General features: G+C 41.7%; 2 protein-coding genes across 4 annotated transcripts in view; both read right to left on the bottom strand.

Annotated features, from left to right (window-relative positions):
• The window catches only part of LOC133574284 (interleukin-1 receptor type 1-like), a 28,746-nt gene extending 22,076 nt beyond the window's left edge, over window positions 1–6,670 (bottom strand). Inside the window, exon 1 of the mRNA XM_061926402.1 lies at window positions 6,497–6,670. The gene's annotated coding sequence lies outside the window, so the exon portion shown is untranslated. The remainder of the gene's footprint in view (window positions 1–6,496) is intronic.
• Window positions 6,671–8,820: 2,150 nt separating this feature from the next.
• LOC133574083 (interleukin-1 receptor type 2) lies at window positions 8,821–23,042 on the bottom strand. Of its 3 annotated transcripts, none has more exons than XM_061926124.1 (10): window positions 22,892–23,042; window positions 20,134–20,392; window positions 19,892–20,066; window positions 16,280–16,460; window positions 13,664–13,735; window positions 13,527–13,592; window positions 13,292–13,427; window positions 11,171–11,316; window positions 10,198–10,396; window positions 8,821–10,071 (listed from the first exon to the last, which is right to left on the bottom strand). In XM_061926124.1, the coding sequence occupies exons 1-9, from the start codon at window positions 22,977–22,979 to the stop codon at window positions 10,233–10,235; spliced, it is 1,287 nt and encodes a 428-aa protein (XP_061782108.1). In that variant the 5' UTR covers window positions 22,980–23,042; the 3' UTR covers window positions 8,821–10,071; window positions 10,198–10,232. The 3 variants fall into 3 exon arrangements, with proteins under 3 accessions (XP_061782108.1, XP_072768106.1, XP_072768105.1); XM_072912005.1 differs by having other exon boundaries at window positions 8,821–10,178; window positions 10,229–10,396; XM_072912004.1 differs by having other exon boundaries at window positions 8,821–10,396.

The following is a 23,042-nucleotide window of genomic DNA, read 5'->3' as shown; positions in this document are numbered from 1 at the left end:
TATGGCCGTCATCACACCACACATGCTCTATGGCCGTCATCACACCACACATGCTCTATGGCCGTCATCACACCACACATGCTCTATGGCCGTCATCACACCACACATGCTCTATGGCCGTCATCACACCACACATGCTCTATGGCCGTCATCACACCACACATGCTCTATGGCCGTCATCACACCACACATGCTCTATGGCCGTCATCACACCACACATGCTCTATGGCCGTCATCACTGTGGCCACAACATGTGCAAAAAAGCCAAATTGTCACCTTTATTCTTTGTAGTGACAACTTGTATTTTCCTGAACAACTTTGGAGGTCTCCAACATGGAGTCCTCCTTGTTGCTATGACGACCAATACTGTCCTGTTGCCATGACGACAGCTTGATTGACGTTTAACTGTGCCGTTGCTATGACGACAGCTTGATTGACTGCTACTGTCCTGTTGCCTTGGCGACAGCTTGATTGACGTTTATTGTTCTGTTGCTATGTCACAGTTTGATTTACATTTATTGTCCTGTTGCTATGACGACAGCTTAATTGACCGTTACTGTCCTGTTGCTATGTCACAGTTTGATTGACCAATACTGTCCTGCTGCTATGACAACAGCTTGATTGACCGTTTCTGTCCTGTTGCTATGACAACAGCTGGATTGACTGTTACTGTCCTGTTGCCATGACGACGGCTTGTTTGACGTTTGTTGTCCTGTTGCTATGTCACAGTTTGATTGATGTTTATTGTTCTGTTGCTATGACGACAGCTTAATTGACTGTTACTGTCCTGTTGCTATGACAACAGCTTGATTGACGTTTATTGTCCTGTTGCTATGTCCCAGTTTTATTGACCAATACTGTCCTGTTGCTATGACAACAGCTTGATTGACCGTTACTGTTCTGTTGCTATGACAACAGCTTGATTGACCATTACTGTCCTGTTGCTATGACAACAGCTTGATTGACCATTACTGTCCTGTTGCTATGACAACAGCTTGATTAACCATTACTGTCCTGTTGCCATGGCGACAGCTTGATTGACGTTTATATTCCTGTTGCTATGATGACAGCTTTATTGACTGCTACTGTCCTGTTGCTATGACAACAGTTTGATTGACGTTTATTGTCCTGTTGCTATGTCCCAGTTTGATTGACCGTTACTGTTCTGTTGCTATGACAACAGCTTGAGTGACCATTAATGTCCTGTTGCTATGACAACAGCTTGATTAACAATTACTGTCCTGTTGCCATGGCGACAGCTTGATTGACGTTTATTTTCCTGTTGCTATGATGACAGCTTTATTGACCGTTACTGTCCTGTTGCTATGACGACAGCTTGATTGACCGTTACTGTCCTGTTGCTATGACGACAGCTTGATTGAGGTTTACTGTCCTGTTGCTATGACGACAGCTTGATTGACTGCTACTGTCCCGTTGCTATGACAACAGCTTGATTGACCGTTACTGTCCTGTTGCTATGTCACAGTTTGATTGACCAATACTGTCCTGTTGCTATGACAACAGCTTGATTGATTGTTACTGTCCTGTTGCCATGACGACAGCTTGTTTGACGTTTGTTGTCCTGTTGCTATGTCACAGTTTGATTGATGTTTATTGTTCTGTTGCTATGACGACAGCTTAATTGACTGTTACTGTTCTGTTGCTATGACAACAGCTTGATTGACGTTTATTGTCCTGTTGCTATGTCCAAGTTTGATTGACCAATACTGTCCTGTTGCTATGACAACAGCTTGATTGACCGTTACTGTTCTGTTGCTATGACAACAGCTTGATTGACCGTTTCTGTCCTGTTGCTATGACAACAGCTTGATTGACCATTACTGTCCTGTTGCTATGACAACAGCTTGATTAACCACTACTGTCCTGTTGTCATGGCGACAGCTTGATTGACGTTTATTTCCCTGTTGCTATGATGACAGCTTTATTGACTGCTACTGTCCTGTTGCTATGACAACAGCTTGATTGAGGCTTACTGTACTGTTGCTATGACGACAGCTTGATTGACTGCTACTGTCCCGTTGCTATGACAACAGCTTGATTGACCGTTACTGTCCTGTTGCTATGACGACAGCTTGATTGACCGTTACTGTCCTGTTGCTATGACAACAGCTTGATTGACCGTTACTGTCCTGTTGCTATGACGACAGCTTGATTAACCATTACTGTCCTGTTGCCATGGCGACAGCTTGATTGACGTTTATTTTCCTGTTGCTATGATGCCAGCTTTATTGACTGCTACTGTCCTGTTGCTATGACAACAGTTTGATTGACGTTTATTGTCCTGTTGCTATGTCCCAGTTTGATTGACCATTACTGTCCTGTTGCTATGACAACAGCTTGATTGACCGTTACTGTCCTGTTGCTATGACAACAGCTTGATTGACCGTTACTGTTCTGTTGCTATGACAACAGCTTGATTGACCGTTTCTGTCCTGTTGCTATGACAACAGCTTGATTGACCATTACTGTCCTGTTGCTATGACAACAGCTTGATTAACCATTACTGTCCTGTTGCCATGGCGACAGCTTGATTGACGTTTATTTCCCTGTTGCTATGATGACAGCTTTATTGACTGCTACTGTCCTGTTGCTATGACAACAGCTTGATTGACGTTTATTGTCCTGTTGCTATGTCCCAGTTTGATTGACCAATACTGTCCTGTTGCTATGACAACAGCTTGATTGACCGTTACTGTCCTGTTGCTATGACGACAGCTTGATTGACTGCTACTGTCCCGTTGCTATGACAACAGCTTGATTGACCGTTACTGTCCTGTTGCTATGACAACAGCTTGATTGACCGTTACTGTCCTGTTGCTATGACAACAGCTTGATTGACCGTTACTGTCCTGTTGCTATGACAACAGCTTGATTGACCGTTACTGTCCTGTTGCTATGACAACAGCTTGATTGACCGTTACTGTCCTGTTGCTATGACAACAGCTTGATTAACCATTACTGTCCTGTTGCCATGGCGACAGCTTGATTGACGTTTATTTCCCTGTTGCTATGATGACAGCTTTATTGACTGCTACTGTCCTGTTGCTATGACAACAGCTTGATTGAGGCTTACTGTACTGTTGCTATGACGACAGCTTGATTGACTGCTACTGTCCCGTTGCTATGACAACAGCTTGATTGACCGTTACTGTCCTGTTGCTATGACGACAGCTTGATTGACCGTTACTGTCCTGTTGCTATGACAACAGCTTGATTGAGGCTTACTGTACTGTTGCTATGACGACAGCTTGATTGACTGCTACTGTCCCGTTGCTATGACAACAGCTTGATTGACAGTTACTGTCCTGTTGCTATGACGACAGCTTGATTGACCGTTACTGTCCTGTTGCTATGACGACAGCTTGATTGAGGTTTACTGTCCTGTTGCTATAACGACAGCTTGATTGAGGTTCACTGCGTCGTCATGGCAATAAAGATCAAAGTTGCTGATAAGTGTTTGTCCTTCATCTCATTTAAGACATGAAGTTATAATAAAAAAGTCAATAAGTGAAAGGAACACATTTTTATGTTTGTTTGCTGTACAAAGGTCAAAGTTCAACCAAAAGATAACACATGTTGTTTGAGTACAAGATGGCCGCTTCTAGAAGCTTCTTTTTCACCTCTGACTTTTTTTTGTTTTTGTTTGACTTCAAAGCAGTACTACATGAAGTAGTAGTAATAAACTTTAATAGTACTACAAACAGTGCGTATTTCATGTACAAAGTGTGATGTTCTTCATGCTGACTCAGCGTTCGTCATCATGCGCTTTGTTTTGCCACTTCAAAAACAAAACTTTTATTTTGACGTCAAACACACTTCCTGTGTGATTGAAGTGCATGACCTCCTTCTCAAGTGTGACGTCACAAGTTCATCTTCAAAGAGGACACCTTTGACATGGTTCAAGCTTTGAAGATACAATCTGGCTCTTATTTTGAAAATCTACATCAGTATTCTTGTGCAATGTTAAATTAGGTCAATTGACTTTAAAAAATAAAAACATTTTATTTGTCAAGCATGACATTTGGATGAGTTTTATTGTGAAAACCCCTGATTGTCACACTTCCTGTGTGAGCAGACGGAAATTGAACTTTCGAGGACATTTGTTTTAAATAACAATCTGAAATAAACACGAACGTTTGCCAAATGTCACCATTTCATAAAGCTCTTATTTTGGAAACCCACGTCAGCTTGCCATGGTACTTCCTGCCTGGTCTGCTCTCGTCATGATGAAAATAGACAAAATAATTGTCAACCAACACGTCAGTGAAGGCTTTGATTTTGAAATCAACAATTAGATTCTAAAAATGTTTTTATTTTGAAAAGGTCGTCTGAGTAGCACTTTTACATTGAAATTCCACATCACATTACCATGGGACTTCATGTTACCTGACCTTTATATCAGATTTTAGTCAATTCCTACAATGTCACCTGTAATACTTCAATGTTGTTGTTCTTGGGAATAACAGTTTGGATAGCTTTTATTCTGAAAAGCCAAACCTAAATACTATTGTACTAACTGGGTGGCGTCCTTAATTGTCTGCTTTATCGACAACATAAATTGTTTACTGATAACAGTCGTATCTTTTCTTATATGATGCTTTTATTTTGGAATACTTCCCAGGTGGACCAACTCGTTCTTTGCTTTGCACACTTCAAAGTATAAGCAACATTTGTGAAGAATTACATTGACAGTGGGATTTTATTTTGAAAAGCCACCTTCATCATTTGTTTTTCCAAAATAAAGAGATTATGACAACAAAATAGTTGCTTTTGTTTTTGTTTTTAAATCACGTCACCTGACTACGTCACAGGACTCTTATTTTGAAAAAAAACCACAAGCTCTTGTTTTTGTGTACTTTTTGAATCTGCCTCATATTATCTATTAAGTTAGATTTCGACGTGGCTTTTGTTTTGAAAAGCCACATCAACATGCCACTACACCTTAATCATTTGTTTTTCCAAAATAAAGGGATTATGACAACAAAACACTTGCTTTTGTTTTTTAAATCACCGTCACCTGACTACGTCACAGGACTCTTATTTTGAAGGGAAAAAAAGTAACGTTGATTTTGTGTACTTTTTGAATCTGCTTCATATTATCTATTAAGTTACATTTCGACGTGGCTTTTGTTTTGAAAAGCCACATCAACATGCCACTACACCTTAATCATTTGTTTTTCCAAAATAAAGGGATTATGACAACAAAACACTTGCTTTTGTTTTTTAAATCACCGTCACATGACTACGTCACAGGACTCTTATTTTGAAGGGAAAAAAAGTAACGTTGATTTTGTGTACTTTTTGAATCTGCTTCATATTATCTATTAAGTTACATTTCGACGTGGCTTTTGTTTTGAAAAGCCACATCAACATGCCACTTACACCTTAATCATTTGTTTTTCCAAAATAAAGGGATTATGACAACAAAACACTTGCTTTTGTTTTTTAAATCACCGTCACCTGACTACGTCACAGGACTCTTATTTTGAAGGGAAAAAAAGTAACGTTGATTTTGTGTACTTTTTGAATCTGCTTCATATTATCTATTAAGTTACATTTCGACGTGGCTTTTGTTTTGAAAAGCCACATCAACATGCCACTTACACCTTAATCATTTGTTTTTCCAAAATAAAGGGATTATGACAACAAAACACTTGCTTTTGTTTTTTAAATCACCGTCACCTGACTACGTCACAAGACTCTTATTTTGAAAAAAACCCACAAGCTCTTGTTTTTGTGTACTTTTTGAATCTGCTTCATATTATCTATTAAGTTACATTTCGACGTGGCTTTTGTTTTGAAAAGCCACATCAACATGCCACTTACACCTTAATCATTTGTTTTTCCAAAATAAAGGGATTATGACAACAAAACACTTGCTTTTGTTTTTTAAATCACCGTCACCTGACTACGTCACAGGACTCTTATTTTGAAGGGGAAAAAAGTAACGTTGATTTTGTGTACTTTTTGAATCTGCTTCATATTATCTATTAAGTTACATTTCGACGTGGCTTTTGTTTTGAAAAGCCACATCAACATGCCACTTACACCTTAATCATTTGTTTTTCCAAAATAAAGGGATTATGACAACAAAACACTTGCTTTTGTTTTTTAAATCACCGTCACCTGACTACGTCACAGGACTCTTATTTTGAAGGGAAACAAAGTAACGTTGATTTTGTGTACTTTTTGAACCTGCCTCATATTGACTGTCAAGTTACAGTTCGAAGTGGCTTTTATTTTGAAAAGCCAGAGCCAAACGCCTTGGGTGACACATTGACGTTAGAATTAAGTCTTTAAAACAAATAATAACATAACTACTGCATCATTAAAAACAATGAAAGGACACATTTTACTTTGAAAAGTCCCCAGTGCAGAGTTACCGTAATGCTTGCACTAAACGGACAGGCGAAAGAAAGCAAAAAAAAACGTCAAATTGAGCGCCTTCTTGAACTTTCTTGCTTGACAAACTCACCGGGCGGTCGGCGGAGGTGAGGATGAAGGTGAGGGTGAGGATGAAGTCCACCTGAGGTCACATGACAGCCAGGTAAGGTCCAGATAGAAGGTGAAGTCACGTGGCGTCCTGGGCGAGGACTTCCTGTGAAGTGAAGACTTGTTGTAACTTCTCTGGAAGCTGAGTTGAGCAACAACTGGGAGGAGAACTTCTCACCGTGACACACACACACACACACACACACACACACACACACACACACACACACACACACACACACACACACACCCACGCACAGTGGATACAGTACATTCCACTCTGCTGCTTCACGCTGTCCACCTGGCGCTCTCTAGTGGCCAAAAAGCAGAATTACAGCCACACAATCCTTCACTGTAACAAATGTTGCCAATAAAGAATGATAATGTACTTTTTTAATTATGGCATTAAAAATTGTAATACTTTTATTTTAAATCATGTTTAATTTTATGTATGTTTAAGTTAAAAAAAAATGTTGTTCCAAACAGCTTTTTTTATTACCGTTATATACACAAACCCCGTTTCCATATGAGTTGGGAAATGGTGTTAGATGTAAATATAAACGGAATACAATGATTTGCAAATCCTTTTCAAGCCATATTCAGTTGAATATGCTACAAAGACAACATATTTGATGTTCAAACTCATAATCTTTATTTTTTTTTGTAAATAATCATTAAGTTTAGAATTTGATGGCAGCAACACGTGACAAAGAAGTTGTGAAAGGTGGCAATAAATACTGATAAAGTTGAGGAATGCTCATCAAACACTTATTTGGAACATCCCACAGGTGTGCAGGCTAATTGGGAACAGGTGGGTGCCATGATTGGGTATAAAAACAGCTTGGAAGGATGGGGCGAGGTACACCCCTTTGTCCACAACTGCGTGAGCAAATTGTTGAACAGTTTAAGAACAACGTTTCTCAAAGTGCAATTGCAAGAAATGTAGGGATTTCAACATCTACGCTCCATAATATCATCAAAAGGTTGAGAGAATGTGGAGAAATCACTCCACGTAAGCGGCATGGCCGGAAACCAACATTGAATGACCGTGACCTTCCATCCCTCAGACGGCACTGTATCAAAAACCGACATCAATCTCTAAAGGATATCACCACATGGGCTCAGGAACACTTCAGAAAACCACTGTCACTAAATACAGTTTGTCGCTACATCTGTAAGTGCAAGTTAAAGCTCTACTATGCAAAGCCAAAGCCATTTATCAACAACACCCAGAAACGCCGCCGGCTTCTCTGGGCCCGAGATCATCTAAGATGGACTCATGCAAAGTGGAAAAGTGTTCTGTGGTCTGACGAGTCCACATTTCAAATTGTTTTTGGAAATATTCGACATCGTGTCCTCCGGACCAAAGAGGAAAAGAACCATCCGGATTGTTATAGGCGCAAAGTTGAAAAGGCAGCATGTGTGATGGTATGGGGGTGCATTAGTGCCCAAGACATGGGTAACTTACACATCTGTGAAGGCGCCATTAATGCTGAAAGGTACATACAGGTTTTGGAACAACATATGCTGCCATCTAAGCGCCGTCTTTTTCATGGACGCCCCTGCTTATTTCAGCAAGACAATGCCAAGCCACGTGTTATATCAATGTGGCGTCGTAAAAAAAAAGAGTGCGGGTACTTTCCTGGCCCGCCTGCAGTCCAGACCTGTCTCCCATCGAAAATGTGTGGCGCATTATGAAGCCTAAAACACGACAGCGGAGACCCCGGACTGTTGAACGACTGAAGCTCTACATAAAACAAGAATGGGAAAGAAATCCACTTTCAAAGCTTCAACAATTAGTTTCCTCAGTTCCCAATCGTTTATTGAGTGTTGTTAAAAGAAAAGGTGATGTAACACAGTGGTGAACATGCCCTTTCCCAACTACTTTGGCACGTGTTGCAGCCATGAAATTCTAAGTTAATTATTATTTGCAAAAAAAAAAAAAAGTTTATGAGTTTGAACATCAAATATGTTGTCTTTGTAGTGCATTCAACTGAATATGGCTTGAAAAGGATTTGCAAATCATTGTATTCCGTTTATATTTACATCTAACACAATTTCCCAACTCATATGGAAACGGGGTTTGTATGTGGGAAAGGGAGGCGGGGGGGGCGTGAGAGGCAACAGCATTGATCTTCAATCAATCAATCAATCAATCAATGTTTATTTATATAGCCCTAAGTCACAAGTGTCTCAAAGGGCTGCACAAGCCACAACGGTACAGAGCCCACATACAATCTTGACACATACGGATAAACAAACATTCAGTTCAGGGGGGGGGGGGCGTGAAAAAAATCACAAGAAATGTTGTTCCAAACAGCGTTTTTAATACCATTTTAAATGTGGGGAAGGGGGGAGGGGCGTGATCAATAAACTAAAATCTGTTCAGTAAACTCAAAGCGGATCAATAAACTAAAATGGAAGGTGATCAATGAAGTGGAAGGTGATCAATAAAGTGGAAGGTGATCAATGAAGTGGAAGGTGATCAATAAAGTGATCAATAAAGTGGAAGGTGATCAATGAAGTGGAAGGTGATCAATAAAGTGGAAGGTGATCAATGAAGTGGAAGCGGATCAATAAAGTGGAAGGTGATCAATGAAGTGGAAGCGGATCAATAAAGTGGAAGGTGATCAATAAAGTGGATGGTGATCAATAAAGTGATCAATAAAGTTGAAAGTGATCAATGAAGTGGAAGGTGATCAATGAAGTGGAAGGTGATTAATACAGTGGAAGGTAATCAATAAAGTGGAAAGTGATCAATAAAGTGGATGGTGATCAATAAAGTGATCAATAAAGTGGAAGGTGATCAATGAAGTGGAAGGTGATCAATGAAGTGGAAGGTGATTAATACAGTGGAAGGTGATCAATAAAGTGGAAGGTGATCAATGAAGTGGAAGCGGATCAATAAAGTGGAAGGTGATCAATAAAGTGGATGGTGATCAATAAAGTGATCAATAAAGTGGAAGGTGATCAATGAAGTGGAAGCGGATCAATAAAGTGGAAGGTGATCAATAAAGTGGATGGTGATCAATAAAGTGATCAATAAAGTGGAAGGTGATCAATGAAGTGGAAGGTGATCAATGAAGTGGAAGGTGATTAAAACAGTGGAAGGTACTCAATAAAGTGGAAAGTGATCAATAAAGTGGATGGTGATCAATAAAGTGATCAATAAAGTGGAAGGTGATCAATGAAGTGGAAGCGGATCAATAAAGTGGAAGGTGATTAATACAGTGGAAGGTGATCAATAAAATGGAAGGTGATCAATGAAGTGGAAGCGGATCAATAAAGTGGAAGGTGATCAATAAAGTGGATGGTGGTCAATAAAGTGATCAATAAAGTGGAAGGTGATCAATGAAGTGGAAGGTGATCAATGAAGTGGAAGCGGATCAATAAAGTGGAAGGTGATCAATAAAGTGGATGGTGATCAATAAAGTCGATGGTGATCAATAAAGTGATCAATAAAGTGGAAGGTGATCAATGAAGTGGAAGGTGATCAATGAAGTGGAAGGTGATTAATACAGTGGAAGGTGATCAATAAAGTGATCAATAAAGTGGAAGGTGATCAATACAGTGGAAGGTGATCAATAAAGTGGAAGGTGATCAATGAAGTGGAAGGTGATTAATACAGTGGAAGGTGATCAATAAAGTGATCAATAAAGTGGAAGGTGATCAATACAGTGGAAGGTGATCAATAAAGTGATCAATAAAGTGGAAGGTGATCAGTCCTCCGCACTGTAGGTGGTGCTGTTCTGCCGGGCCAGGAAGTAGTCCAGTTTCTTCTTCTTCTGTTTGGGCCTGAGTAGAACGCAGAGGAAGACCACGACCACCGCCAGGAAACAGGAAGTGGCCACCACAGAGACCGCCGTCCAGGTGGGCGTGGCATCTGTGAGGGTGCAAGAAGAGGAACTGGTCAGCCCCTGCTGGCAGAAACTGGTGTTACATGTCAGCCCCTGCTGGCAGATGCTGGTATTACATGTCAGCCCCTGCTGGCAGAAACTGGTATTACATGTCAGCCCCTGCTGGCAGATGCTGGTATTACATGTCAGCCCCTGCTGGCAGATGCTGGTATTACATGTCAGCCCCTGCTGGCAGAAGCTGGTATTACATGTCAGCCCCTGCTGGCAGATGCTGGTATTACATGTCAGCCCCTGCTGGCAGATGCTGGTATTACATGTCAGCCCCTGCTGGCAGAAACTGGTATTACATGTCAGCCCCTGCTGGCAGATGCTGGTATTACATGTCAGCCCCTGCTGGCAGATGCTGGTATTACATGTCAATACTCTGCTGGCAGATGCTGGTATTACATGTCAGCCCCTGCTGGCAGATGCTGGTATTACATGTCAGCCCCTGCTGGCAGATGCTGGTATTACATGTCAGCCCCTGCTGGCAGAAACTGGTATTACATGTCAGCCCCTGCTGGCAGATGCTGGTATTACATGTCAGCCCCTGCTGGCAGATGCTGGTATTACATGTCAATACTCTGCTGGCAGATGCTGGTATTACATGTCAGCCCCTGCTGGCAGATGCTGGTATTACATGTCAGCCCCTGCTGGCAGATGCTGGTATTACATGTCAGCCCCTGCTGGCAGATGCTGGTATTACATGTCAGCCCCTGCTGGCAGATGCTGGTATTACATGTCAATACTCTGAAGGTCACCTTCCAGCTGGAGGCGGACCACCACTTCCTGTCTGCCGCCTCGGTTGTGAGCCACACATCGGAGCTCCGCCTCCGCGTCCTCGTCCGTCATCGCCACGACGATGAGCCTGGACTCCGCCTGGCAGCCCGACGCCGTCATGCTCTCCCTGGCGGACATTTGACATCAGAGCCATTGGTGAGAATTCTCCATGTTTGTATACGTTTTGCAGAGTATTTTATTTTGAAGCGGTGTCACTTCCACTTCCTCTTTGACTTGTGTTAATAGATAGATAGTACTTTATCTATTTATTTACACATTTATTAATGTGTGCGAACTTGTTTTCTCTCATTATTACGCTCTAGTCTTGACCATGTGAGTATTTTATTTTGAAGCAGTGTCACTTCCGCTTCCTCTTTGACTTGTGTTAATAGATAGATAGTACTTTATCTATTTATTTACACATTTATTAATGTGTGCTAACTTGTTTTCTCTCATTATTACGCTCTAGTCTTGACCATCTGAGTATTTTATTTTGAAGCAGTGTCACTTCCGCTTCCTCTTTGACTTGTGTTAATGTGTGCTAACTTGTTTTCTCCCTCATTATTACGCTCTAGTCTTGACCATGTGAGTATTTTGATGATTGTATAAGACTCATTGAGACTATTAATAGACATTACTGTGTTTGTGTCATGTTTAGTGGTGTTTGTGTCATGTTTAGTGGTGTTTGTGTCATGTTTAGTGGTGTTTTATCAACATTATTGCTGCTGTGTTGTTCAGAAGTTAACGTCTTCTTTGAAGTGAGAAAATGTGAAAATATTTGACATTTGCAGCAGTTTGTGGGAAGTGAAGAAGTGACAAGGTGGAAAAATAATGCACGAAAACTAATGTGACTGCTAATTATTGACCCAAGTAGTGGTTTATTGATAATAATAATCACTATTATTATTATTATTATTATTATTATTATTATTATTATAATTATTACTAATATTTACTATTATTATTATTACCATGATTGGTATTATTTGATTTATTTTGTATTTTATGTAATTAAATGTATTATTTAAATATGATATAAATATACGGATTGATAAAGATAATGATCAATAATCTACTCTAAAAACTAACAAATTATGAAAATAAAATATAATAATAATAAAATATATTATTACAATAAAATTAATATCATTATTATTATTATAATTATTATTATTACGACCGAAGTAATAATGGTAATATTAATAATAGTTCTTATAGTTATGTTTATTACTATGTCTACAATGGCTATTATGCTTACTTTTACTTGTGTTTTCATGATTAATTATCACATTATTATTATTAATAATTATTATTTATGTACCATATGTTATACATAATTAAGTATTAAAATAATGTATAAATCTAATTATTAATGATGATTTTTATAATTATTACTCTTATTTATCGAGAAAAAAGGAAAAATGTAACACATAATGAGAATAACATGATAAAATTTAAGTATATTATATATCATAATAATATTATTTTCATTAGCTTAATAATGATACAGTTATTATGGTAATATACGTTATTATGCTATTATAGTCATAATAATAATAACAGTTATTATTGTTGTTATTATTATGACTTTATTAGTATTATAATAATACAATAATTACTATATAATTATAATAATAATAGTTGTTAAAGTTATTATTATTATTATGGCTGTTTTTTTTTAAATTAATATTTGGACTATTTATATAATTGTTATTATGACAGCCATAATAACAAATACAGTTATTATCATTAATAGTTCTATTATAATAATGTAATTAACATTGAAATTATTATTAAAGCAGCAATAATAATAATATATTAATCATAATAAAAGTTATCACTGATATGATTATTATTATTATTATGTCTACAATGGCTATTATGGTTATTACCACTATTATTATTATTCATAATAATAATCATATTATAATCAATAATAGTTATTATTTTATCGGGTACCATGAGTACTTACAAGGTCCTTGTTTAGATTTATTGGATATGTTGTATTTCACGGTCTAAAAATAATTATAATATTATTAATAATTATTATTAATATTTCCAAAAATTCTTAAAGACTTTTCGAGGTTTAAAAAGCTCCTTACTTCCTGCCCCCCTGCAGGGCTCGCCCGTCCAGGTAGGAAGATTCCACCTGGAGGCCGTTGACCAACCAGAAGATGGCGGTTGATGACATCACGTCACAGTCAGTCACAACCTTGCAGAATAGTTCTAATCCAGACCCTGAACAACATCAATGGCCCAAATTCAAACTTTTACACTTCATTTCTTCTTGGTTTTTTTTGGTGGTTTTTTTTGGGGGGGGGGGGGTCAATGGCTCACCGTGCGCCGCCTCCAAGATGGTTCTGTTGGCCGGCGAGATGATCAGCGGTGGCGTACGCCTGACGGCTAAAACGTGAAGAATCCAAGAACAAAATCACAATTTATTCATTTTCAATCATTTCGAAATGAACTCTTACTGGGAGAGGAAGGGTCAGAGGTCACTACAGAAGTCTGGTCCACCTCCATGTGAGTCGGAACCAATTCAGAACCTAAAAAAACCCAAAAACAAATAAAAACGCATTTTTAGTGATATTAATGTCCGTTGTAGTACACGCAGTTGACCAGCAGGGGGCGCAGTGGAGCGTTGCTCATTAAGCACAAACGTTTTTGTTCTTTCCTTTCTGAGAAAATATGTTTTCAAATGACAATAATTCAATGAGAATTAATTGATAATATTTTTTAGGCCAAGCGGTGTGCGGCTTCAGCGGTCGCGGAGGCAAAAACTCGGACATGGGAGGAGTTCGGGGAAGCCATGGAAAACGACTTCCGGACGGCTTCGAAGCGATTCTGGACCACCATCCGCCGCCTCAGGAAGGGGAAGCAGTGCACTATCAACACCGTGTATGGTGAGGATGGTGTTCTGCTGACCTCGACTGCGGATGTTGTGGATCGGTGGAGGGAATACTTCGAAGACCTCCTCAATCCCACCAACACGTCTTCCTATGAGGAAGCAGTGCCTGGGGAATCTGTGGTGGGCTCTCCTATTTCTGGGGCTGAGGTTGCTGAGGTAGTTAAAAAGCTCCTCGGTGGCAAGGCCCCGGGGGTGGATGAGATCCGCCCGGAGTTCCTTAAGGCTCTGGATGCTGTGGGGCTGTCTTGGTTGACAAGACTCTGCAGCATCGCGTGGACATCGGGGGCGGTACCTCTGGATTGGCAGACCGGGGTGGTGGTTCCTCTCTTTAAGAAGGGGAACCGGAGGGTGTGTTCTAACTATCGTGGGATCACACTCCTCAGCCTTCCCGGTAAGGTCTATTCAGGTGTACTGGAGAGGAGGCTACGCCGGATAGTCGAACCTCGGATTCAGGAGGAACAGTGTGGTTTTCGTCCTGGTCGTGGAACTGTGGACCAGCTCTATACTCTGGGCAGGGTCCTTGAGGGTGCATGGGAGTTTGCACAACCAGTCTACATGTGTTTTGTGGACTTGGAGAAGGCATTCGACCGTGTCCCTCGGGAAGTCCTGTGGGGAGTGCTCAGAGAGTATGGGGTAACGGACTGTCTGATTTTGGCAGTCCGCTCCCTGTATGATCAGTGTCAGAGCTTGGTCCGCATTGCCGGCAGTAAGTCGGACACGTTTCCAGTGAGGGTTGGACTCCGCCAAGGCTGCCCTTTGTCACCCATTCTGTTCTGAACTTTTATGGACAGAATTTCTAGGCGCAGTCAAGGCGTTGAGGGGATCTGGTTTGGTGGCTACAGGATTAGGTCTCTGCTTTTTGCAGATGATGTGGTCCTGATAGCTTCATCTGGCCAGGATCTCCAGCTCTCGCTGGATCGGTTCGCAGCCGAGTGTGAAGCGACTGGGATGAGAATCAGCACCTCCAAGTCCGAGTCCATGGTTCTCGCCCGGAAAAGGGTGGAATGCCATCTTCGGGTTGGGGAGGAGACCCTGCCCCAAGTGGAGGAGTTCAAGTACCTCGGAGTCTTGTTCACGAGTGAGGGAAGAGTGGATCGTGAGATCGACAGGCGGATCGGTGCGGCGTCTTCAGTAATGCGGACGCTGTATCGATCCGTTGTGGTGAAGAAGGAGCTGAGCCGGAAGGCAAAGCTCTCAATTTACCGGTCGATCTACGTTCCCATCCTCACCTATGGTCATGAGCTTTGGGTTATGACCGAAAGGACAAGATCACGGGTACAAGCGGCCCAAATGAGTTTCCTCCGCCGGGTGGCGGGGCTCTCCCTTAGAGATAGGGTGAGAAGCTCTGTCATCCGGGAGGAGCTCAAAGTAAAGCCGCTGCTCCTCCACATGGAGAGGAGCCAGATGAGGTGGTTCGGGCATCTGGTCAGGATGCCACCCGATCGCCTCCCTCGGGAGGTGTTTAGGGCATGTCCGACCGGTAGGAGGCCACGGGGAAGACCCAGGACACGTTGGGAAGACTATGTCTCCCGGCTGGCCTGGGAACGCCTCGGGATCCCCCGGGAAGAGCTGGACCAAGTGGCTGGGGAGAGGGAAGTCTGGGCTTCCCTGCTTAGGCTGCTGCCCCCGCGACCCGACCTCGGATAAGCGGAAGAAGATGGATGGATGGATGGATATTTTTTAGGTTTTAGTGGACAGGATTTTTTTTATTTTTGCTTATTTATCACAGCAAAATAAATGCAAGTTCTTTTGATTTGCTTTGGATCTTTTTTTGCTAAAATGAATAAATTTTCCTTGAAAAAATGCAATGCAAAAAATCAAATTATATTTTGAGATACATACTTTTTATTTATTAATTTATGTATTTTTTTAATTTGTATTTTATTCATTTATGTATTTATTTAATACTTATTCATTTATTTATCTATTTATTTATTTATTGCAATGGCTTAAATATTTAATCTGTATGTTTGTTATTTCATCATAACAATTACAAAAATGCACAATATTTTAGCCAAAAAAAGTAAAAATATTTTAAATTCATATTTGTATGTACATTACTCTGAAAACACTTTCAGTGTTTAGCTAACACATAAACAAGTAAAGAAGTGTTAGTAAAAGAAATGAATCTGATCACAAAATGAACATCATTTCATGAATTTTTATGTAAGTTGAGACTGACCTTGCACGAGGAGCTGAAAGAGCCTGCTGGCCGAGTACTTCCTGTTGTCCACCGTCACGCCCAGGCGACACGTGTAGAGGCCGGCGTCCGATGGCTTCACCGCCAAGATGAACAAGTTTCCGCCGTCTTGCCGAAAAGAGCGCCATCTTTGGGCATCTTGGAGGCGGCCGGGGGCGGAGTCCTGCCGGGTATGAAAAAAACAACAACTTTCACAATAATGTTGTGTTGCCATTTAATATCTGCGATATGATATTGTGATACAGTTATAACAAGAACTGGAAAAATATAACGTGAAACCACATCTGACATTTTCTGTATTTCCAACACAGACGAGGACAAAAGTAACATTAGAGTGTTTTCTCTCTCCCTAAAAAATCTTAAAACTTGAACAAAAATGGACAAAAATGTCTGGTTTTTGGTCCATGTTGACATCTGGACTACTGCTACAAACACGCAAAATTTGAATGTGATCCGAATAAAACTGTGACTTGTGTCCTGTGAACAAAAACATCCGATAAATAAGATTGTGATGATAAATACACTAGTGCATTTTTTTGTTTTCTTCTGTATGTTCTGTACTTCCAACACAGACGAGGACAAAAATAACATTAGTGTTTTTTCTCTCCTTAGTGGTGAAATTAGTAAATGACAGTTTCATGAACAATCGGACAAAAAGTCTTAAAACTTGAACAAAAATGAATGAAAATATCTGTTTTTTGGTCCATGTTGACATCTGGACTACTGCTACAAACACGCAAAATTTGAATGTGATCCGAATATAACTGTGACTTGTGTCCTGTGAACAAAAACATCCGATAAATAAGATTGTGATGATAAATACACTAGTGCATTTTTGTGTTTTCTTCTGTATGTTCTGTATTTCCAACACAGACGAGGACAAAAATAACATTAGTGTTTTTTCTCTCCTTAGTGGTGAAATTAGTAAATGACAGTTTCATGAACAATCGGACAAAAAGTCTTAAAACTTGAACAAAAATGAATGAAAATATCTGTTTTTTGGTCCATGTTGACATCTGGACTACTGCTACAAACACGCAAAATTTGAATGTGATCCGAATAAAACTGTGACTTGTGTCCTGTGAACAAAAACATCCGATAAATCAGACTGTGATGATAAATACACTAGTGCACTTTTGTGTTTTCTTCTGTATTTTCTGTATTTCCAACACAGACGAGGACAAAAATAACATAAAAGTGTTTTTTCTCTCCCTAGTGGTGAAATTAGTAAATGACAGTTTCATGAACAATCGGACCAAAAGTCTTAAAACTTGAACAAAAATGAATGAAAATATCTGTTTTTTGGTCCATGTTGACATCTGGACTACTGCTACAAACACGCAAAATTTTAATGTGATCCGAACAAAACTGTGACTTGTGTCCTGTGAACAAAAACACAGATAAATCCGAATGTGATGATAAAAGCATTAGTTTGCCCTTGTGTTAGTTTCTGTATTTCCAACACAGACGAGGACAAAAGTAACATTAGAGTGTTTTCTCTCACCCTAAAAAATCTTAAAACTTGAACAAAAATGAACAAACATGTCTGGTTTTTGGTCCATGTTGGCATCTGGACTACTGCTACAAGCACGCAAAATTATAATGTGATCCGAATAAAACTGTGACTTGTGTCCTGTGAACAAAAACATCCAATAAATCAGATTGTGATGATAAATACACTAGTGCACTTTTGTGTTTTCTTCTGTATTTTCTGTATTTCCAACACAGACGAGGACAAAAATAACATAAAGTGTTTTTTCTCTCCCTAGTGGTGAAATTAGTAAATGACAGTTTCATGAACAATCGGACCAAAAGTCTTAAAACTTGAACAAAAATGAATGAAAATATCTGGTTTTTGGTCCATGTTGACATCTGGACTACTGCTACAAACACGCAAAATTTCAATGTGATCCGAATAAAACTGTGACTTGTGTCCTGTGAACAAAAACATCCAATAAATCTGATTGCGATGATTAGAGTATTAGCTCACTTTTGTGTTTTCTTCTGTATTTTCTGTATTTCCAACACAGACGAGGACAAAAGTAACATTAGAGTGTTTTTTCTCTCCCTAGTGGTGAAATTAGTAAATGACAGTTAAATGAATGATGTGACAAAAAATCTTAAAACTTGAACAAAAATATCTGTTTTTTGATCCATGTTTACATCTGGACTACTGCTACAAACACGCAAAATTTGAACGTGATTCGAATTAAAATGTGCCTTGTGTCCTGTGAACAAAAACATCCGATGAATCCGATTGTGATGATAAAAGCATTAGTTTGCTCTTGTATTTTTTTCTGTATTTTCTGTATTTCCAACACAGACGAGGACAAAAGTAACATTAGAGTGTTTTTTTCTCTCCCTAGTGGTGAAATTAGTAAATGACAGTTTCATGAACAATCGGACAAAAAGTCTTAAAACTTGAACAAAAACAAATGAACATATCTGGTTTTTGGTCCATGTTGACATCTGGACTACTGCTACAAACACGCAAAATTTGAACGTGATTCGAATAAAACTGTGACTCGTTTCCTGCGAACAAAAACATCCGATAAATCCGATTGTGATGATAAAAGCATTAGTTTACTCTAGTGTTTTGTTCTGTATTTTCTATATTTCAAACACAGACGAGGACAAAAGTAACATTAGAGTGTTTTTTCTCTCCCGAGTGGTGAAGTTAGTAAATGACAGTTTCATGAACAATCGGACAAAAAAATCTTAAAACGTGAACAAAAACTAACAAAAATGTCTGGTTTTTGGTCCATGTTGACATATGGACTACTGCTACAAACACGCAAAATTTGAACGTGATCCGAATAAAACTGTGACTTGTGTCCTGTGAACAAAAACATCCGATAAATAAGATTGTGATGATAAATACACTAGTGCACTTTTGTGTTTTCTTCTGTATTTTCTGTATTTCCAACACAGACGAGGACAAAAATAACATTAGAGTGTTTTTTCTCTCCCTAGTGGTGAAATTAGTAAATGACAGTTAAATGAATAATGTGACAAAAAATCTTAAAACTTGAACAAAAATATCTGTTTTTTGATCCATGTTTACATCTGGACTTCTACTACAAACACGCAAAATTTGAACGTGATTCGAATTAAAATGTGACTTGTGTCCTGTGAACAAATACATCCGATAAATCAGATTGTGATGATAAATACACTAGTGCACTTTTGTGTTTTCTTCTGTATTTTCTGTATTTCCAACACAGACGAGGACAAAAATAACATAAAAGTGTTTTTTCTCTCCCTAGTGGTGAAATTAGTAAATGACAGTTTCATGAACAATCGGACAAAAAGTCCTAAAACGTGAACAAAAACTAACAAAAATGTCTGGTTTTTGGTCCATGTTGACATATGGACTACTGCTACAAACACGCAAAATTTGAACGTGATCCGAATAAAACTGTGACTTGTGTCCTGTGAACAAAAACACCCAATAAATCCGATTGTGATGATAAACACACTAGTGCAGTTTTGTGTCAACATTACAGCGCCAACATTCTTTCTGTCTGCACCACAGTTCCCCCTACTGGTGTGGCGCGAACATGCGCTGTCCCTTTAAGAGCTAGCAGCCCTCACCGCCTGCCACTCGATGCGTAGTGCGGTGCGGTCAAAGTGATTCCGAGAAGGACAGCGGAGCGTGACGTCGTGTCCCGCTGTGACGTTGTACTGATAGGACAGCTTGTGGACGTCCACGGAGGACGTGGCGTACACCGTCAGCGTGACGCTACCTCGCACGCAGTAGCTAGCGTTCCTGAAGAAGAAGAAAAAAAACAACAACTGGTGAGCGGTAAAAGCGGTGAATAATCAGCGGCGCCTACCTGAAGGTGCAGGTGTAGTCTCCAGAGTCGGACACCTGAGATGGGAGGAGCCACAAGTCAGTGCCACGCTGCTGGACACGCCCTTCGCTGTCCAGGAAGGCGGCAGCGCTGGCGTTGCCCTTGGTGACGCGGTAAGTCGCAGTGGGCGGGGCTATGTTACGTACTTTGAGCGTCCTCCGGAACATGGGGAAAGACACGACCACGACCTCGCTCTCCATGTGGAACAGCTCCACCTCTGGCAGAACCGTGAAACAACCATCTGTTGGACAGGAGTTGACGTTGTCATGGCGACGTCTGTGCGTAATTATCGTACAAATATTTTCTATACGTTCATAAAACAATGAAGTAAAATAGTCGTATTGTTTGAGCAATACTAAATAACATTGTTGTGTTTAATGTTAGCATGTTAAAAACACCAAAAAAACGTCGCCCCACCCGAAGGCGGAGGGAAGCTACCCTCTCGTCCCCCGGGTTGAACTCCAACATGCAGGCTCTGAGCCGGGGGTCAACAAGAATTGCCACCCCAGCCCGTCGCCTCTCATTGCCGGCAACGCCAGAGTGGAAGAGAGTCCAGCCCCTCTCGAGAGAACTGGTTCCAGAGCCCTTGCTGTGCGTCGAAGTGAGTCCGACTATATCTCGCCGGAACTTCTCCACCTCGCGCACTAGCTCAGGCTCCTTCCACCCCAGCCAGGTGACGTTCCACGTCCCAAGAGCTAGCTTCTGTAGCCGAGGATCGGACCGCCAAGTGCCCTGCCTTCGGCTGCCGCCCAGCTCACACTGCACCCGACCTCTATGGCCCCTGCTATGGGTGGTGAGCCCATTGGAGGGGGCCCCCACATTGCCTCTTCAGGCTGTGCCCGCCCGGCCACCAGGCACTCACCATCGTGCCCCACCTCCGGGCCTGGCTCCAGAGGGGGGCCCCGGTGACCCGTGTCCGGGCGAGGGAAATCTGTGTCCTTTGTTTTTATTCTTCATGGAGGTCTTCGAGCTGCTCTTTGTCTGATCCCTCACCTAGGACCAGTTTGCCTTGGGAGACCCTACCAGGGGGCATGGAAGCCCCCGGACAACATAGCTCCTAGGATCATTGGGACACGTAAACTCCTCTACTACGGTAAGGTGGCAGCTCAGAGAGGTAAGGTCTATTCAGGTGTACTGGAGAGGAGGCTACGCCGGATAGTCGAACCTCGGATTCAGGAGGAACAGTGTGGTTTTCGTCCTGGTCGTGGTACTGTTGACCAGCTCTAGGGTCCTTGAGGGTGCATGGGAGTTTGCCCAACCAGTCTACATGTGCTTTGTGGACTTGGAGAAGGTATTCGACTCTGTGTCCCTCGGGAAGTCCTGTGGGGAGTGCTCAGAGAGTATGGGGTATCGGACTGTCTGATTGTGGCGGTCTTCTCCCTGTATGATCAGTCCCAGAGCTTGGTCCGCAGTAAGTCGGACACGTTTCCAGTGAGGGTTGGACTCCGCCAAGGCTGCCCTTTGTCACCCATTCTGTTCTGAACTTTTATGGACAGAATTTCTAGGCGCAGTCAAGGCGTTGAGGGGATCCGATTTGGTGGCTGCAGGATTAGGTCTCTGCTTTTTGCAGATGATGTGGTCCTGATGGCTTCATCTGTCCAGGATCTTCAGCTCTCACTGGATCGGTTCGCAGCCGAGTGTGAAGCGACTGGGATGAGAATCAGCACCTCCAAGTCCCGAGTCCATGGTTCTCGCCCGGAAAAGGGTGGAGTGCCATCTCCGGGTTGGGGGGGAGATCTTGCCCCAAGTGGAGGAGTTCAAGTACCTCGGAGTCTTGTTCACGAGTGAGGGAAGAGTGGATCGTGAGATCGACAGGCGGATCGGTGCGGCGTCTTCAGTAATGCGGACGCTGTATCGGTCCGTTGTGGTGAAGAAGGAGCTGAGCCGGAAGGCAAAGCTCTCAATTTACCGGTCGATCTACGTTCCCATCCTCACCTTTGGTCATGAGCTTTGGGGTTATGACCGAAAGGACAAGATCACGGGTACAAGCGGCCCAAATGAGTTTCCTCCGCCGGGTGGTGGGTCTCCCCCCTAGAAATAGGGTGAGAAGCTCTGTCATCCGGGGGGAGCTCAAAGTAAAGCCGCTGCTCCTCCACATGGAGAGGAGCCAGATGAGGTGGTTCGGGCATCTGGTCAGGATGCCACCCGATCGCCTCCCTAGGGAGGTGTTTAGGGCACGTCCGACCGGTAGGAGGCCACGGGGAAGACCCAGGACACGTCGGGAAGACTATGTCTCCCGGCTGGCCTGGGAACGCCTCGGGATCCCCCGGGAAGAGCTGGACCAAGTGGCTGGGGAGAGGGAAGTCTGGGCTTCCCTGCTTAGGCTGCTGCCCCCGCGACCCGACCTCGGATAAGCGGAAGAAGATGGATGGATGGATGTTAAAAAGACGACATCATACTGTTGTGTTTAATGTTAGCATGTTAAAAAGATGACATCATACTGTTGTGTTTAATATTAGCATGTTAAAAAGATGACATCATATTATTGCATCACCGATCTGCAAAGAGAACAAAATATTCACATTTAGCAAAGACGACTTTTTAGCAACCAAACTTATGTTGAAATCCTGGATTTTTCTGAGCCCACTAAGAGCAGCTGATGACTCATGAAGCCATGACGTCATAGCAGATCAGTCAACCAATCAGATTAGTGATGATGTCATCACCATACCGCTCTTGCTATGATTTGCTGTGATGAAGACTTCTCCATAGCAAACATGAAAGCAAAATGGCGCCTCACCTTTGAGCGACATGGCGGGGAGGGCGGGTCTTCGTCCGTGAGCGAGGGCGAGGGCGAGCAGCGCCAAGGTCAGCGCCCAGACGGCCATGACGGCCTCAAAGTCCAGCGGGGTGAAGCAGCATTGGCGCGGTGACGAGGCGGTGAGCTGCGA

The sequence above is a fragment of the Nerophis lumbriciformis genome, linkage group LG31 (assembly GCF_033978685.3).
Source record: "Nerophis lumbriciformis linkage group LG31, RoL_Nlum_v2.1, whole genome shotgun sequence".
Lineage (NCBI taxonomy): Eukaryota > Metazoa > Chordata > Actinopteri > Syngnathiformes > Syngnathidae > Nerophis > Nerophis lumbriciformis.
Note: the sequence above shows the minus strand (reverse complement) of the source record. Positions and strands in the feature narration are given on the sequence as shown.